The sequence below is a fragment of the Rhinoderma darwinii genome, chromosome 3 (assembly GCF_050947455.1).
Source record: "Rhinoderma darwinii isolate aRhiDar2 chromosome 3, aRhiDar2.hap1, whole genome shotgun sequence".
Classification (NCBI taxonomy): domain Eukaryota; kingdom Metazoa; phylum Chordata; class Amphibia; order Anura; family Rhinodermatidae; genus Rhinoderma; species Rhinoderma darwinii.
In genome coordinates, this window is record NC_134689.1 from 397,761,807 (window position 1) to 397,780,450 (window position 18,644).

The 18,644-nt window shown below is 41.1% G+C and overlaps 1 protein-coding gene across 3 annotated transcripts in view; it reads left to right on the forward strand.

Annotated features, from left to right (window-relative positions):
• The window catches only part of NFIX (nuclear factor I X), a 78,082-nt gene that overhangs the window by 39,763 nt on the left and 19,675 nt on the right, over nt 1-18,644 (forward strand). The window contains exons 8-10 of one of the 3 annotated variants that reach the window (XM_075859035.1): nt 414-592; nt 3,782-3,938; nt 14,012-14,103. In XM_075859035.1, coding sequence (XP_075715150.1) covers nt 414-592; nt 3,782-3,938; nt 14,012-14,103 — 428 coding nt within the window. The remainder of the gene's footprint in view (nt 1-413; nt 593-3,781; nt 3,939-14,011; nt 14,104-18,644) is intronic. The other 2 variants (XM_075859036.1, XM_075859038.1) reach the window with 2 other exon arrangements.

Here is an 18,644-nt window from a genome sequence, read left to right on the forward strand (position 1 = left end):
AGCGTGTTTGGTGAAACTTTCTAAATACCCTTTATTAAAAATTATTTTTATTTTTTGAGATACAGCTGCTTTGTATCCTGTATACAGAGCAGCTGTATCGTGCACTAAGACCTGAGTCCGTGGGACTGACGGGATCAGATCCACCTGTAATATAAACTTAGATGTGATCAATAGCAGGTCCCGCAGACCTGACAGAAACAGTTTTCACCGCTAGATACAGCTGCTCTGTATACAGAATACAAAGCAGCTGTATCTCAAAAAGTAAAAATAATTTTGAATAAAAAGTATTTTGAAAGTTGCACCAAACAAACTGATATACAAGAAAATAAATAAATAAAGGATTTCAAAGGTCTACATAGCCTTTTATGGAATGATTTTTTTCCAATGGAAAATATTTTTTCTCTCCTCAACAGGGAGCCCTCGGGCATCAGCATCTACTATACACTTCCCTTCAACGTCCATTATCCAGCAGTCCAGCCCTTACTTTACTCACCCAACAATACGCTACCATCATCATCACCATAGCCAGGACTCCCTCAAAGAGTTTGTCCAGTTTGTCTGTTCAGACACCTCTGGGCAGGGAGCAGGGCAGGTGAGTAACACCCTCTGTTCATTAAGTCATTTAGTACGGGATTCACACATACAAGAAAATGACCTGGTCTCAAATTTTGTATAGACGAGCGCAAACAGAGGTAATAATAATATATTTATGCACACATTTGCACAGTTCTTCTGATAATTTCTAAAAACATTTATATTTTCTTATATGCCTGTAAAAACGAAATTTATTTTCTAAAGAATATATAATAAAATAAAAATCCATTTGATTTAATTTGAATAAAAACATTTAAAAAAATATATAAAAGTTAAAAAAAATACTAGTTATGAATTCAATTTTCATCTTTTTTGAGGCAAATGATATTATTAAGCTATAAAAAAAATTATGATCAAAAACTTTTCATCCGGCACTAAAATAATTATTTTATAATTTAATATAGTTTTGTTCTTTTTATTTTTTCATTTGAATAATTTTACATTCCATACAAACTGTAGTTTTGTTTTTTTTTGTTTTGTTTTTTATAGAATGGTTATTAGAAGCTGTGGTATATTGATTGAAGTCATTCTGAAAGCTATTTATTTTGGCTGTTGGTTCAACACTGGTATAATTTGAGCATTATATGGATATAACAAACCATTGTTTTAGCAGCACACTGAAAACAGTACAGTTAAGCTGCGTTCACATTTGCGTTGTGGGTTCCCTTCTAGCATATCCGTATGAGGACCATAAGAACGGAAGTTAGGGCCGGTTCACATCAGCGTTGGCTTTCCTTTCAGGGGTTCCGTCGGAGGTTTCCGTCGGGTGAACCCCTCAACGGAAAGTCAAACGGAAACCTTATCTTGCTTTTGCATCACCATTGATACCAATGGTGACGGAAACATTGCTAATGGTTTCCGTTTGTCACCATTCCGGCAGGTTTCCGTTTTTGTGACGGAATCAATAGTGCAGTCGACTGCGCTACTGATTCCGCTGGAAAAACGGAAACCTGCCGGAATGGTGACAAACGGAACCCCTGAACGGAAAGCGAACGCTGATGTGAACCGGACCTTAGGCTCCGTAACGTCAGGTTTCCGTTTTTTTGACAGAAGAAATACCATAGTCTGAGGCGAAATTGACGAACGGAAACCATTAGCAATGTTTCCGTCACCATTGATATCAATGGTGACGGAAACGGAAGCTGTGGTTTCAGTTTCACTTTCCGTTGCGGGGTTCACCCGGCAGAAACCTCCGACGGAACCCCGGAACGGAAAGCGAACGCTGATGTGAACAGGCCCTTATGCATTACGTTTAAGGGATCCGGTTTTTTTCTGCACATGTACAGACTAAAAATGAAAGCAAGAAAGATGCAAAGATAAAAACAGATCAGTTAAAATTTGAGTTTAACTGATGACAAACTGACACAAACGGAAAGAAGAGAGTCAGTTTTTTTGACGGATCCGGTAAACTGATCCGTCAAAAACAAACACATTTGGGCCTGTTCACATCAGCGTTGGCTTTCCGTTCCGGGGTTCCGTCTGAGGTTTCCGTCGGGTGAACCCCGCAACGGAAAGTCAAACTGAAACCACAGCTTCCGTTTCCGTCACTATTGGTATCAATGGTGACGGAAACATTGCTAATGGTTTCCGCTCATCACAATTCCGGCAGGTTTCCGTTTTAACGACGGAATCAATAGCGTAGTCGACTGCGGTATTGATTCCGTCAGAAAAACGGAAACCTGCCGGAATGGTGACGAACGGAAACCATTAGCAATGTTTCCGTCACCATTGATACCAATAGTGACGGAAACGGAAGCTGTGGTTTCAGTTTGACTTTCCGTTGCGGGGTTCACCCGACGGAAACCTCCGACGGAACCCCGGAACAGAAACCACCTTCCGTTACATTCAGTCTGGCATCAGTCAGTTTGTCTTTTATAATTTCAATGGATCCGCTAAAACGGATGCCACAACGCAGATGTGAACAAAGCCTAGGGCTTCGTTCACATCTGTGTCAGGGCTCCGTTCCGACGTTCCGTTGGAGCTTTCCGTCGGAACGGAGCCCTGACAGACGCAAACTGAAACCAAGGGTTTCCGTTTCCATCACCATTGATTTAAATCGTGACGGATCGGGTGCCAATGGTTTCAGTTTCTCTCCGTTGTGCAAGGGTTCCGTACTACGTTATTCATCCCGTCAAAACTACGGAACCCTTGCACAACAGAGACAAACTGTCAGTCAGGAAATGAAACGGAGCAGACGGAACGGAGCCCTGACACAGATGTGAACAAAGCCTTAACCATATTAATACCAGTAGGTAATTATTACCCTATCATTAGAGCTGCATTAGAATCCCATCGTAAATCTGTCTGTTCATTCGTTATGTACTATTTCGATATACAGTAGGTTCTTTCTGAATAGGTCGTTCCCATCTATCGGTGCAGCAGAATAAGAAATTAGCTAAATAAAATATCCATGTTATAGGAAATATAGTATATATATAGTCTAGGTTCACACTGCGTTTGGACCCTATGTTTGGTATATACACCTAAGGCCCTGTTCACACTGAGGTTTTTTTGCCGCGGAAAAGCTGAAAAGCATATATAAAACAATGTATATAATATATATATATATACATTTATCATTAAACTTTATGATTATGGCTCTCCTCTCTGCTCTTGGTGGTATACATATATATGACTTGTATGGGAACTTTGTTATTTTGTGTTGTATATGGTTTATAGGGTTTGGGTTGGTGTGCAAGGCATTTACCACTTACCCATTGATGTATAAAAAACGTTATATAACAAAAATATTCCCTTAATTTTAGATTGTCAGCTCTTCTGCATATACGTTTCCCATATAAACAAACCTGTGGCGCTGTTTCCTCATAGTTTCATTTTTTTTTCTACCACTTGCTTCCATGTTGTCAACCATGTATTCTCCATTTAATTTTCTATATATGCATATGTACAGAATTTTTATTTAATTTTCTAGTTTTTTTTACTAATATAGTCAATGGTTACCTTACTATGATATAGAGAAAATAATAAAAATGTAATAAATAAATATTGCTAGATTTCTTCTGAAAAAAAAGATGGATTTTTTTTTAATTTTTTTAATTTCACGTTTTTCATTTTTGTTCCCACGGCTTCCCGCAGTTTTTGGGCATAGGATGGAATAGGGACTGTGCGGGCGAGGGGCCATAATGAGCTCCGTTTACTCTCGTTTTGTTATTTATGTTGTCCGCAGCCCAGCAGCGGGGCCCAGGGGAAAATGTCGGGTTCCTTTTTGCTGCCACCCCCCGCACCTGTGGCCAGGCCTGTCCCCCTTTCCCTGCCAGACACAAAACCTGTCACCAGCAACAACATTGTCCCAGATGGAGGACTGTCAGCACCAGCATCACCCTGTAAGTGAAATGAATCACCCCAAAATGCCCACACACAAAAATAAATAAACCCTATCTCCATCTCTCCAATGCATTTAATATTGGGAGGGAGATTGGGAATATAAAGAAAAGCCATTTTTTTTATAGTAGAGTAAATATATGGATGGAAAGAATTAGGCTGGATTCACACGAGCATGTTCGGTCCGTAAAGGACGGAACGTATTTCGGCCGCAAGTCCCGGACCGAACACACTGCAGGGAGCCGGGCTCCTAGCATCATAGTTATGTACGACGCTAGGAGTCCCTGCCTCTGCGTGGAACTACTGTCCCGTACTGAAAACATGATTATAGTACGGGACAGTTGTCCCGCAGCGAGGCAGGGACTCCTAGCGTCGTACATAACTATGATGCTAGGAGCCCGGCTCCCTTCAGTGTGTTCGGTCTGGGACTTGCGGCCGAAATACGTTCCGTCCTTTACGGACCGAACATGCTCGTGTGAATCCAGCCTTAGAGTATAGTTAGAGAACAGCAGAGGAAATGAGAATAGGAAGTTGTTACAGACCGAATTTAAGAAAACTCCCGTTTCATACTACAAGATAAGACAGTACAACTAGTCAGGTTATGGGGTGGTGGGATAAAAGGAACCAAAAAACCTGCACTCCATAATACAGCAATGCCCTTTTTAAGCAGAATGCATTGACATAAATCACTTCCGTCATATATCCAAAAATGGGGGAATAATTTTGTAAATAGATGGAGCCATGCAAAGTGTAGCTTTTGACCTGTGGCCAACTTTGCATCCCAAATTGTTCCTGTATAGCAGAGATACAGTGTAAAACTATAGGACCCATGTATAGCAACTTTCATATGGCAGTATCAGGGGAAAAAAACACAAGGCCAAAAAATAAAGTAAAAACTATGGGTCCATGGAGTAAGACTTGAAAAAGAATTCCAGGTTTTTTCTACCGAGTCCTCCCCCCAACTACATGTAGTGGAATGTAGGGGTGTGTATTGACTTACCTGGTGCTGTATTTCACGGAATACCGCTCCATTCTGGGGGCGCTGTTGGGTCATGTGATTTGTACTTTGACAACCCAAATCCCACGGCGTCTACTGTAGAAACCAGACTCAATCAAGGTTCTCATAGACTTGCATTGAGAGCCTGTCCTCTGATCCCTACAGCAGACGATAGAGGGATAGGATAGAGGGAGTCAGAATGTAGATCACGTGAGCCCCCGGTGGCCCAGAGCGAATCGGCATCCTGTGAAATACATCATCCGGTAAGTTTATATACATGTCTACATTTTACTACAACACATTTGCAAACCGAAGGGAGGAGGAAAAAAACGGAGACGGCTTATTTAATGAGAAACCAGAAAGGACAACCAGTTTGGTTATAGTGTAGCAGGATTAAAGAGGTTGTCCAGTCCCTAAAAATTAAGGGCCCATCCTCCTAACTGCCGGGATCCCCACCAAACAGCTGTTTTGAAGGGGCCACAATGCTCGTATGAGCGCTGCTTCCCCTTCATTTCCTTTGCTGCTCACACTGTGAATCATTGACACACTTGTAGCGGCGACTCACAGTATTACAACCTTTTCCCATTCACTTCAATGGCAGGTTATAATACTGTGAACCGCCGCTACTGCTGTGTGCTGTGTCGGTGATTCAATGTGAGAAGTGACCGGAATGAAGGGGAAGCAGCGCTCATGTGGCCCCTTCAAAACAGCTGATCGGTGTTGGTCCTAGCAGTCGGACCCCGACCGATCAGATATTGATGGCCTACCTTGGGGATAGGTCATTAATTTTTAGGGACTGGAGAACCCCTTTAAAGGGGTTGTCCACAACCGGCAACTGACGACCTATCCCCAGGATAGGTCACCAGTATATGATTGGTATGGGTCCGACACATGGACCCCGCACCGATCCACCACTCCGGCTGCTGGATGTTTTGAACAGTATGCAGTAGCTGGAGTCGGAAGCTGATGGCTTCGACCACTGCATAGGGGTCGTTCTGTAGAACTGCAGCTCTGCTCCTATTCAGTCCTGTGGAATGGCCGCTATGCCGTTGTTGGAGTCACCTGCTTCCGACTCCAACTACTGCATACCGTTAAAAAACATCTGGCGCCCATAGGCAGCCAGAGTGGTGGATCGGTGCGGTGTCCTGGTGTCGGACCTGCACCGATCATATACTGAGGACCTATCCTGGGTATAGGTCATCAGTGGTCCGGTCATGGACAACCCTTTTAAACCCTTCCAGTGATAACATGTTAATAAGTATATTGCTTTCTTAAAATAGAAAAAGTTGTATGTCACTTCTATAAAAAATAACAAAAAACTACGAAATATGGAAATATTGGTGTGCAAATAGCTTCTGGTTTGAGATGGTAATGATGTACTACAATATAGGAAGAAATAGGAACATGCTTATACCAAATAAATCTGCAAAATAACATATTTGCTTATAAAAAAATATAGTATACATGTTAATTGAGACATATTAAGAGGAAATGTATAAATTACCCTTTTGTATACATTATGTGATAACCATCTTTTTTTTAAATATTACTTCTATGCTGAGATATGATCTCTCAAAGTTACCGAACCAAAGCCTGAGGCTGCACTACTGAGAAATTCTTATGACAACATTTCCAGTTCTGATCTCTCATCTACATCAACCTAACTGGTTTTAAAAAACACATGAATATGTGTAAACATTGATGTGGTTGATGATTTTAATCCACCCAGGGTCTCGATGACAACATTGCATTTGACAGAAGGGGCTCGTTGTCATCAGAATCCTTCAGGCAAAGTTCATTCTGCGTTTGGGGTGAATATTCGGTGCATAGGCTCAGAATATCTGTATGCATCTAATGTACCCCTAGACTTTCATTAGCCAGATATATGCCAAAAGAGCGTCCTTTTGGCATACATATTACCAGTAAACCCTTGCCTTGGCTGTATTGAAATTTTTTTTTAATCCAATGTATGCAAAAATAAAACGTATGGTTCACCCTTCATTTTTATTTTTAATGGGCTTCAATGGTAGAAATATCGAACTGTTACATAAATTCAGCAGATGAATTCAATCGGTCCCACTGAATATACTCCACAAAAGAGGAGTCTCAGTAGTGCAGACTCGAGCTTTGGGCCTGTAATTCATTATATTTCAGCATAATAAAAGTAAAAAAGAAGAAAGGATGCCGTTTATACATTTCATCTGATAGGTCTTCTTTACATGAAAGTGGAATGCCCATTGTTTTATAAAATTAAGATGTCAGAATTTATTACATTTTCTCAGTAGGGGTCAGAGATATTTAACATTTGAAATAAAATATATTGCAGTATTTACTCAGAGAGTAAAGGTATCTCAAAAGTAAAAACAATTCAGAACAATAATACTATTGCATAAAAGTCTATGAGCCAATCTTCAGCTCACCCCACCGCTCCGAGAAGAGCTGAAAAGAGTAACCCCACCTCTCTGAGAAGAGCCGAAAAGAGTAACCCCGCCTCTCCGAAAACAGCTGAAAAGAGTAACCCCGCCTCTCCGAGAAGAGCTGAAAAGAGTAACCCCACCTCTCCGAGAAGAGCCGAAAAGAGTAACCCCATCTCTCCGAGAAGAGCCGAAAAGAGTAACCCCGCCTCTCCGAAAACAGCTGAAAAGAGTAACCACGCCTCTCCGAGAAGAGCCGAAAAGAGTAACCCCACCTCTCCGAGAAGAGCCGAAAAGAGTAACCCCATCTCTTCGAGAAGAGCCGAAAAGAGTAACCCCACCTCTCTGAGAAGAGCCGAAAAGAGTAACCCCGCCTCTCCGAAAACAGCTGAAAAGAGTAACCCCGCCTCTCCGAGAAGAGCCGAAAAGAGTAACCCCACCTCTCCGAGAAGAGCCGAAAAGAGTAACCCCATCTCTCCGAGAAGAGCCGAAAAGAGTAACCCCGCCTCTCCGAAAACAGCTGAAAAGAGTAACCCCGCCTCTCCGAGAAGAGCCGAAAAGAGTAACCCCACCTCTCCGAGAAGAGCCGAAAAGAGTAACCCCATCTCTTCGAGAAGAGCCGAAAAGAGTAACCCCACCTCTCTGTGAAGAGCCGAAATGAGTAACCCCGCCTCTCCGAAAACAGCTGAAAAGAGTAACCCCGCCTCTCCGAGAAGAGCCGAAAAGAGTAACCCCACCTCTCCGAGAACAGCCGAAAAGAGTAACCCCCATCTCTTCGAGAAGAGCCAAAAAGAGTAACCCCACCTCACAGAGAAGACCCGAAAAGAGTAACCCCACCTCTCCGAGAAGAGCCGAAAAGAGTAACCCCGCCTCTCCGAGAAGAGCCGAAAAGAGTAAAACCGCCTCTCTGAGAAGAGCCGAAAAGAGTAAGCCCGCCTCTCCGAGAAGAGCCGAAAAGAGTAAGCCCGCCTCTCCGAGAAGAGCCGAAAAGAGTAACCCCGCCTCTCCGAGAAGAGCCGAAAAGAGTAACCCCGCCTCTCCGAGAAGAGCCGAAAAGAGTAACCCCACCTCTCCGAGAAGAGCCGAAAAGAGCAACCCCACCTCTCCGAGAAGAGCCGAAAAGAGCTAAAGTGATTTCATTACAGCCAAAGGGGCATTGTACTCGGCTGAGCGCTTCTGCCCTTTTGTTTCAGTGATCAGTGGGAGTCTCAGCACCCGACACCCACCGATAAAAACTTCTGACATGTTACTAAGACAAGTGAAAAGTTTTAGGAAACAACAGTTACTTTTTAGGTTTTCTTATATAACTAGCATGATTTCTAATCAGGGCAAATATAAAACACAGTTCTAAAAACATTTTGGGTGGAATAATGTCAGATGAGTAAGGCTAAGTTCACACAAGCGTTAGTATACGTTTACCTCTCTTGCGTCAGAGGAAGAGATGATCGAAAGATTAAACGGAAAGCAATGTTTTTGTTAGAATTACCATTGATTTTAATGGTAATTCTTTTGTTTCAGTTGCTTTCCGTTTTTCTCCGTTCGCTAGGTTTCTGTGTTTTTTACGTGAAAAAAATGGAAACCTAGCGAACGGAGGCAAACGGAATCTAACTGAAAAAGAATTACCATTGGTAATTAATGGTAATTCTAACGGAAGCGATGCTTTCCGTTTGGACTCTCGGTTACCTCTTCCTCTGACAGAAGAGTCCTAAACGTAATGTAACGTTAGTGTAAAAGGAACCCAAGCTGTCTAAGACTTAGAATATGTTCACACGGCAGAGTCAAAAACCGGCTGAAAATTACGGAGAAGACAGCCTTAGATTTGAGCCATTTTTGGCGCTGAAAACGTTTTTTTTAGGTGTATTTTGGAGCCGTTTTTGGAGCTATTCTTCCGTGGCACAATGAAACACAGCTCCAAAACGGCTCAAGGAGTGACACGCTCCTTTTTATGGGGAGTTTTTTTTACGCGCCGTTTTCTAAAACGTCGGCGTAAAAAAAATGCCCCCTCTGAACAAAATGCCGTATTTCACATTGAATTCAATGGGCAGATGTTTGTAGGCGTTCAGCTACCGTCTTTTCAGGCATATTTCGGGGCGTTTACGCCACGAAATGCGCCGGAAAACACAGCGTGTGAACATAGAGTACATATACTTAGACCAGGCAGTCTGAAGATGTAGCAAATTTATCATAGAAGTGAAAGATTTTGCGCATCTTGCTAGACACATTTCCTTATACTAACTCTTGGTTGGCTTAGTTTACGTTTGACGCACTTCGGCACATTTTAAGCCACACCCCTTTTCTAGACATTTTTACAATCTTTCCTTTTTGGGGATAAATCAGTTTAAAATGAAATGCAGAAAATGCTCTCAAATTTGCCGCATTTTTCACGCATTCTAGACGCAGGCACAGTAGTAAATCTGCCCCATTGCCGTTTGTGCTACAAGCATCGAATCTTAAAGGGGCGTCAGATTTTATGTAAATAAAGCTGATGATAGGTAGGCAGTCAAGTCACCCCCTACAGCTGCTGTCACCTTAGGGCCACCCCTCTTCCAAGTAATCTGACCTCTCATGTCATGATTGTCATGTGATGTCATGATGTGCAGAGACGTTGCTGCAAAGTACTGATGATGTACTGAAGACTAACGAGCCATATGAATGTTTAAAGAAGCACACCGCCCCCACATTTGCAATGTTATGTAATGAAAGGAAGTCATGTGTGTTGGCTTACTTGGCTACTGTAAGGATGGGACATCAGTGAAAGTCTATGAGGGCCTCGATGTGAGACTGACATCCGGCTTCTGCCGCAGATGCTGTAGGACTCGGCGAGTCAGACTGGAGGTCATGTGACCAAACGGCGTACCGAAATAGAGCGACTACTCGTGAAATACAGCACCAAGTGAGCCAATACCCATGACTACCTTGCACTACATCACATTTGCAAACAAGGAGGCGAGGGGGGGGGGCGTAAAAAAGAAGCCAGAGTGCTTCTTTAAAGGGTAACTAAACATTCAACGAACTTCTGACACGTCAGAAGGTTTGATTGGTGGGGGTCCGAGCACTGAGACCCTCACCAATCGCTAAAACGAAGCGTCAGAGGCGCTCAGCCGTTTCGTTTCTGTTCGGCTTTTTCCGGAGATCGATCTAGCGGTGTACGGATTCAATAGACAGTCTATGAGCCCGTACACCGATACATCGGCTTTCTGAAAAAAGCCGAACAGAAAGAAATCGGCTGAGCGCTCTATGAACGTCAGTCAAAGAGCGGGGTCCGAGCTCGATGGAGGCCCAAATAATGTAAGTGCCTCTTTTTGTAAGAATTACCTAATAAATTTAAAATCACATTTTTTATTTGCTCATGTGACATTAACCTAGTAACATATATAACTAGTAAAGATTACAGGCAAAATAAAATACCGTAAAAAGCGACTAAAGAGGAATATTCATTAGACGTAATGCCCATATTTGAGGCTTTTTTTATATATATATTATCAAATTTCTTCCTTTCCTTGGCCCTTTAGCTAAGACAGATGTGACCAACAATGGGTTTAAGGGAAACCCTGGTGTTCACAGCAAAATCTGTGACTATAGGGTAGGGGATCCACCAAAGGGAAAAGATTGTAGATGACTCAACTAAGACACGACAAGATGGCGGCACAGCCAGAAACCAGAGAGTAATAGACAGACAATATACACATCACTGAACAGCAAGGGGACTGGAAGGGAGAGGAAAGCAAGAAAGTGATGGCACGCCAGGAAATATATGGGGACATTCGAACATCCAGAGACTGAAAACTTTTACAGACTTAATGCTTTTTACAGCTGAGCATTTGCTACACATGCATTCGATCTAAACAATCGTTTGTGTGCTAAACACCTTTGACTTCAGACTAATACATTTATACTGCACTGATACATTGTAGCAAAGTATCAGGGCATAAGAAAGGTTTGTGATACTGATGTATTTAGCTGACAGGGGATTGCCTGGATCCATTAAAACAACCCCTCCGCTGTGAAAAAGATCTGGATCTGTTAAGATTTTCAGCCTCTGGATGTAAAAAAATATTTTAACTATTCACTGTCAGCAAACAGAGATCTTGACAATGGTAGGCAATTGAAACACAAAGCGTATTAGAAAGTTGTCAACATTTTCATTATACAGCCATGACATAAAAATGGCAAAACATTTCGGCTAGGGATCCGTGGCGTCATTTGGTTGCCTGAGAACCGTCGTAAATGTTATTGACGCAACTCGCATACATGTGACCATCTTTGCAAATCGTCTGTTACTTTTTACCTCATAAGTGCACAAGTAATGCGGCAATTTTACCGCAACTCACGGGTAACCAAATGTCGCCATGGAGGCCTAGTTTTTTCATTTCTAGTTAAAAACGCACAGACTATTTATAGTCTAATAGGAATTCATTGAGTCACACCACAGTCGAATATATGTGGTATATAGTATATAATTAGTATATAATTAGTATATAATTTACCCATAACTTAAAAAATAACTAGGGAAATGTTTGAAACCAAGTGCAAAGGAAAAGTGGTGGCAACCAATCAGATTCCATAACATTTTTCACAGGCACCTTTGCAAAGTACAAGCAGCGACCGGATTGGTTGCCAAATACTCCACCTTCTCTTTGCACCAGGTTTCATACATCTCCACCAATACGTTTCGGTTAGGTTACTAAAAGAAAGTACAATTGGTCACCATCCCAGAAGAGCTGACAATCTATGCCCATGACAGAGGGTTTTTTTTTTCATCATGGGTGGCCACTGTGTGTTTGCATCTAAATTGTTATGAAAGATAGTGAGGGGAAGTGATAGATATAACGCACAGATGATCACCTGCATGGTAAATACAAAATTTAAGGGGGTATGTACCCCTTTGAGCACTATTTTATAGCTTATATACAGATATAATCTAAATAAGAGGTTGAGTACCTACGTAACAACATTGCTTTACTTATCTTACATGTATCCTGACTAGCCTGCCTGTAATACAGTACAGAGCTGCATTCACAATTCTGCTCAACAATCTTGGTGACTAACAGTTTAACTGAGCTTCTATAATGCAGAGGTGTAGTTAGTTCTTCCTACATTACTATACCACGCCTTGTGTAAAGACTATACTCCCCAGAATGCAAATCCCCAGAGAAAGTTATGAGCAGACACTGGACTAGCAAGGGATGATATCAGCTCTGAAGAATACAGAATTGTGACTTCAGCTCTGGAGTATAATACAGAATTGTGACTTCAGCTCTGGAGTATAATACACAATGTGGTCAATTAAACATTTAATCTAGAAATGATATCTCTAGGTTGGCATTGGTATCATGAATGGAATCTATAGCTTCTAATTTAGGCCGCATGGACACGACCGTAGAATTCATCCGTAATCACGGACCCATTCACTTCTATTGACCACGGACACCTACCCGTATATTTATGGGAAGGTGTCCGTGCCGTAGAAAGGCTCTGCAAAAGATAGGACATGTCCTATTGTTTGCTTTTACGGACCGTGCTCCCATACCTTATAATGGCCCGCACGTGATCGTGTGCAGGGGGCCTTATTATAAGCCAGACTTTAAAGCTGTGTGTAGTCTGGTTTTGTGACAGATTTCGTTCACTAATTGGGGATCCTGGCCATAAATTGACTGTCCGGAATTTTGTTGCTGGTATAGGTGAATCCAAACATATAGTTATACATCTACCCTCCACTATAAGTTCTCCAAGCCTCATAAGGAATAAACTAACACATAAAGGGCTGTCGTGGTGGGCATTGTGTCTTCTAGAGATTTTTGGAGCTTCTTTGAGAGCTCCGCAGGCTGTTAAAGATAATAGTTTTTTCAATGAGGGTTAAAGAGATGTAATAAAACATAAGTGCGCTCCTTCTGATAGATAAACTAGGGCAACAAAGATCTAAATGAAGCAGGAAAGGACAATAGAGATATCAGGAAGGATCCATTTCCAACCATCCTATAGTCAAGAGGGAGGTGATGGGTGTCCCTCGGAATACCAAAATAGTAATCTAGTGCTGCAACCAATCAGAGGTTTGCCTTAATTTGCTAAATTGCACAAAGTTGGGCACTGATGGGTGGGGGGCAGATAATCATGTTAGAATTAGGAATGACTATAGGGCATTTTACTAGTGTAAAGTAGGAGCGGGCAACTAAAGATGAAGCTTATGTTACTAAAGCATAGAAAATGATTATATTGTAGCTGAGCTGTTTTAGGTCAGGCTGTGTTGAATTGTAAAATGCCATATGTATCCTGTCTAGTAAGACACACACCAGCAACGCACTAGTAATTGTATACCCGCTTGTTAGGTGTGCATTTAGATATGTGTGTGTTTGTGTAGGAGGGAGTTGTGATGTATTAGTTTTGTGTCTGATTGCTTATCTCTTTCTCTCTCTCTTTTTCCCCATGTGTTCTGATTGTGTGTGCATGTGTAACAATGTGTCCGTCTTTGTGTTACATTACGTGTAATCTGCAACTGCGTTACCATCTGTCTCCGCACATTGTTTTGTGGCTGTATTGCGTTACCACATTGCATGATTTTGTCGCTACTGTCCGGCTTATTTTGTGTTATTGTGCTGCTCCATTGTTTTGTATCATTCCATTGTGTCGCTGTGTCATTGTGTTGCTGTATTGTGTTGTTGTGTAGCATTCTCAGCGCCTTCCCCCGCCGGGTCCAACAGGTTTGTCACAATTGGATCACGAGACAGCAACTTTCTGAACCTCCCCCAGCAGTCTCAAGTAAGTCAGAGATATTCCCTAATATGTAATTCACCATTTACTAAACATAACTCTCCCCGATGTTTAATACAACTTCCCCTAACCTGAAATATACCATTTACTAATCGAAGCCCCCCCTACCGTGGAATGCACTAGCCCCTAATCTGTAATACACGGATTACTAATCACTCCTCGCCGTAATCTGCTATAAACTGATAAATCATCCCTAGTCTGAAATACATGGATGACTAATCTCTGTAATCTGTCATGCACGACTCTCAATTCATTGTATGCTACCAATTAATTTGTAAAATAAACTAATCATAGTTTGTTCTGCTCTGTAAAACTAATCCCCTCCATACTAAATTTATCATACATTTCATTCCAATGTGTAAAATTCGGCCCCAATCTGACCAGCATGTGAAAAATCATTCCAGTGTTGCAAATATCATTCATGCACAGTGCGGCACATGTATATTCTTGTCTGATAACTTATTGGGGCCTGTTCACATCAGCGTTCGGTTTCCATTGATGGCTTCCGTTAGAGTTTCTGTCGGAAGAACCCATCAACGGAAAGGCAAACGTAAACCATAACTTCTGTTTGCATTACCTTTGATTTCCATGGTATTGTTTCCGTTTCTAATGGTTTCCGTTTATCTGCGTTCTGTAAGTGTTCGTTTTTTTGGGCGGAATCAATAGCGTAGTCGACTGCGATATGGATTCCGTCCAAAAAACAGAAACCTTACAGAACGCAGATAAACGGAAACCATTACAAACTGAAGCAATACCATTGAAATCAAAAGTAATGCAAACAGAAGTTATAGTTTCCGTTGATGGGCTCCTACGATGGAAAGGTCTGACGGGACCCATCAACGGAAACCGAACGCTGATGTGAACACAGCCTTAATGCTAGAATTGTAACTTTTCACAGTAAGGGTATGTTCACACGCAAACTCAAAATCGTCTGAAAATACGAGGGAAAACAGCTCCTGATTTTGGGCCGTTTTTTAAGCCACTCGCGATTTTCGCGGCGTTTTTTACGTCCGTATTTGGAGCTGTTTTCTATAGAGTCTATGAAAGACGGCTCCAAAAACGGCCCAAGAAGTGATCTGCACTTCTTTTTCGTGGCCGTTTTTTTACGCGGCAACTTTTTTCATAACGGCCTCGTAAAAAAAACGGGCCGTTGGAACAAAACTCAGTTTTTTCCATTAAAATCAATGGGCAGATATTTGGAGGCGTTATGCCTCTGATTTTTCAGCCGTTTTTCAGGCGTTTACGGCCTGAAAAACGGCCGAAAATAGGCTGTGTGAACATACCCTCACAACTAAGAACAATGTGACTTTCTATACTTGTTCTGACTGATGGAATAAAACTCCTACCAGTTGGAATCACTTCAGTACCAAAGGCATAATAGTTATCATTAACAATCACTGGCTACCATCAGATCATTGATGATTGTCTATACCTCTATAGCCACTTATTACAATTCTTACTAAACATGGCACCCTGTGACCTTTAACCCCCTCTCCGCAAATGAACATACCATTACTTCCTAATTGTGGTTTTCTTAGAACAATAGGACGTAATGCTACATCCAGTAAATATACATCAGCCGCTAATATATACAGCTAATATATACAGCCAACATCCCACTGCAATGGCCAGGATCAGAGTGAACTCCGATCAGGGCCGTTAAACCCCTTAGATGCTGCAGTCAATAGCAACAAGGGCATCTAGGTGGTTAGACAATAGGTTGCCATGACAGCCGGGATATAACAAAGTCTCTTTATCGCTGACAGGCAATAAAGCTTTGGTATATGGAGTTTACTAAAGCATTACATAAGCGATTAGCATATTGCATTGTGAAGTCACCAAAAAATTATTTAAAAAAAGGATTATAAAAGTATCATTAACCCCTTCCCGACCACCCCACGTAGATTAACGGGCTGCAGCACTGGTCCTTGTGCCTGCAGCCCGTTAATCTACGTGTGCTCCTAACAGAGCGCACAGGCAGTCCCCGCAGCCCGGCATCTCCCAGTACAGGCTGCTACTAGTAACCTTAGTACTGGGGGAAAACATCGGGTCGGATCACAGCGGTGATGTACTTTAAAATTGTACCAATAAAAACTACAGTTTGTTCCGCAAAAAACAAGCCTCACACGGCTTTCCTGATAGAAAAATAAACAAGTTGTGGCTCTTTTTTTTTTTTTAAACCGTGATTTTATCGTGCAAACACCGTAAAACCTAAAAAAAACTATATATATATATATATATGGTATCGCCGTAATCGCATCGATCCACAGAATAAATTAAATGTCATTTATAGCGCACAGTGAACGCCGTAAAAAAAAAAAGAATAAAAAACAATAGAAGTTTTGACGGCCTAATTCCACTAAATTCAGCAAAAAACCTGTGGGGTTAAAATGCTCACTATACCCCTAGACAAATTCTTTTTAGGGCTGTATTTTCACAAATGGGGTCACTTCTTGGGGGTGTCCACTGTTTTGGTCCCTCAGGGGCTTTGCAAATGCAATATGACGCCCGAAAACCAATTAAGTAAACTTAATCTCCAAATGCCAAATAGCGCTCCTTCCATTCTGAGCCCTGCCGTGTGTCCAAACAGCCGTTTATTACCACATATGGGGCATTGCCATAATCAGGAGAAATTGCTTTACAAATCTTGAGGTGCTTTTTCTTCTTTATTCTAATTTCTAAGTTTTATTGGAAAAAATTTAGATTTTCATTTTTACTGACTAATTCCACTAAATTCAGCAAAAAAACCTGTGGAGTTAAAATGCTCACTATACCCCTTGATGAATTCCTTGAGGGGTGTAGTTTGCCAAATGGTGTCTTTTTGGAGGTGTTTCCACTGTTTTGGCATCACAAGACCTCTTCAAACCTGACATGATGCCTAAAATATATTCTAATAAAAAGGAGGCCCCAAAATCCTCTTGGTGCACCTTTGCTTCTGAGGCCGGTGCTTCAGTCTATTAGCAAACTAGGGCCACATGTAGAATATTTCTAAAAACTGCAGAATCTGGGCAATAAATATTGAGTTGCGTTTCTCTGGTAAAACCTTTTGTGGTAGAGAAAAAAATGGATTAAAATGGATTTTCCGACAAAAAAAAGAAACTTGTAAATTTCCCCTCTACTTTGCTTTAATTCCTGTGAAGTGCCTAAAGGGTTAAGAAACTTTCTAAATGCAGTATTGAATACTTTGAGGGGTGCAGTTTTTAAAATTGGGTGACTTATGGGGATTTCCAATATATAAGGCCCTCAAAGCCACTTCAGAACTGAACTGGTACCTATAAAAATAGGTTTTGGAAATTTTCTTGAAAATGTGAGAAATTGCCTTGTAACGTCCGAGAAAAATAAAAGGATGTTCAAAAAACGATGCCAACATAAAGTAGACATATGGGAAATGTTCATTAGTAACTATTGTGTGTGGTATTACTATCTGTCTTACAAGCAGACACATTTAAATTTAGAAAAATTAAAATTTTTGCAAATTTTCTCTAAAGTTTGGTGATTTTCACAAACAAATACTGAATTTATTGATCACAGTTTTCCACTAACATGCAGTACAATATGTCACGAGAAAACAATCCTAGAATCGCTTGGATAGGTAAAAGCATTCCCAAGTTATTACCACATTAAGTGACATGTCAGATTTGAAAAAATTGGCTGAGTACACAAGGCCAAAACAGGCTCAGTCCTGAAGGTGTTAATTAAAACAAAGAAAAGACTGTTCACAGTAATAAAATTAAATAAAACTTTTCATAAAAATTGGCCTTATTTTGCAAACATGTAAAAAATACACATATATAGAATTGCCGCGATCCTAACAACCCGTTTCATGAAGTCAACACATTATTCAAACCACACGTTGAACGACCTAAAGGTTAAACACAAAAAACAAAGGCAGAATTGCTTTTTTTTTTTTCTCCACCACCCAAAAAAATAATAAAAGTTAACCAATAATTCATATGTACCCCAAAATGGTTCTAACAGAAAATATGACTCGTCTCACAGAAAACAAGACTCATATCACTATCGTCAGACAAAAAAGTTCTGACTCTTGGAATGCGGCAACATAAAAAGGAATCTTTCTTTAATAAAATGTGCTATTATTGTGCAAAAGTAGTGAAACGTTAAAAACCTATACATATTTGGTATCGCCGTAATCGTACCGACCCATAAAATATGGAGGCCACAGAGGGCGTACTATTTGAGCTCCTTTCTATGTGCCGGAATAAAGAGTCACACTCTAAGACCCGGCGCGTCCGTGCATTACGTCTGAATAACCAGAAGCGGCCTTCCCCAGCAACAACGGTTTGTTGCCAATGACTAGGGAAGCTAGGCTTCTTTTTAAAGTTTTTTTTCTAAGTCCTTTTTTAGCTGTCTAGGTGAGACAACCCCTTTAAAGCTATGTACACCTTTGAAATCGTTTTGGGTTTTTCTTTAATAAAAATTTCTAGCATCGTGTTTTGTGCACATTTTTTAATGATTTTTAGTACAAAATATTTGTACTTTTTTTTAGATACAGCTGCTTTGTATCCTGT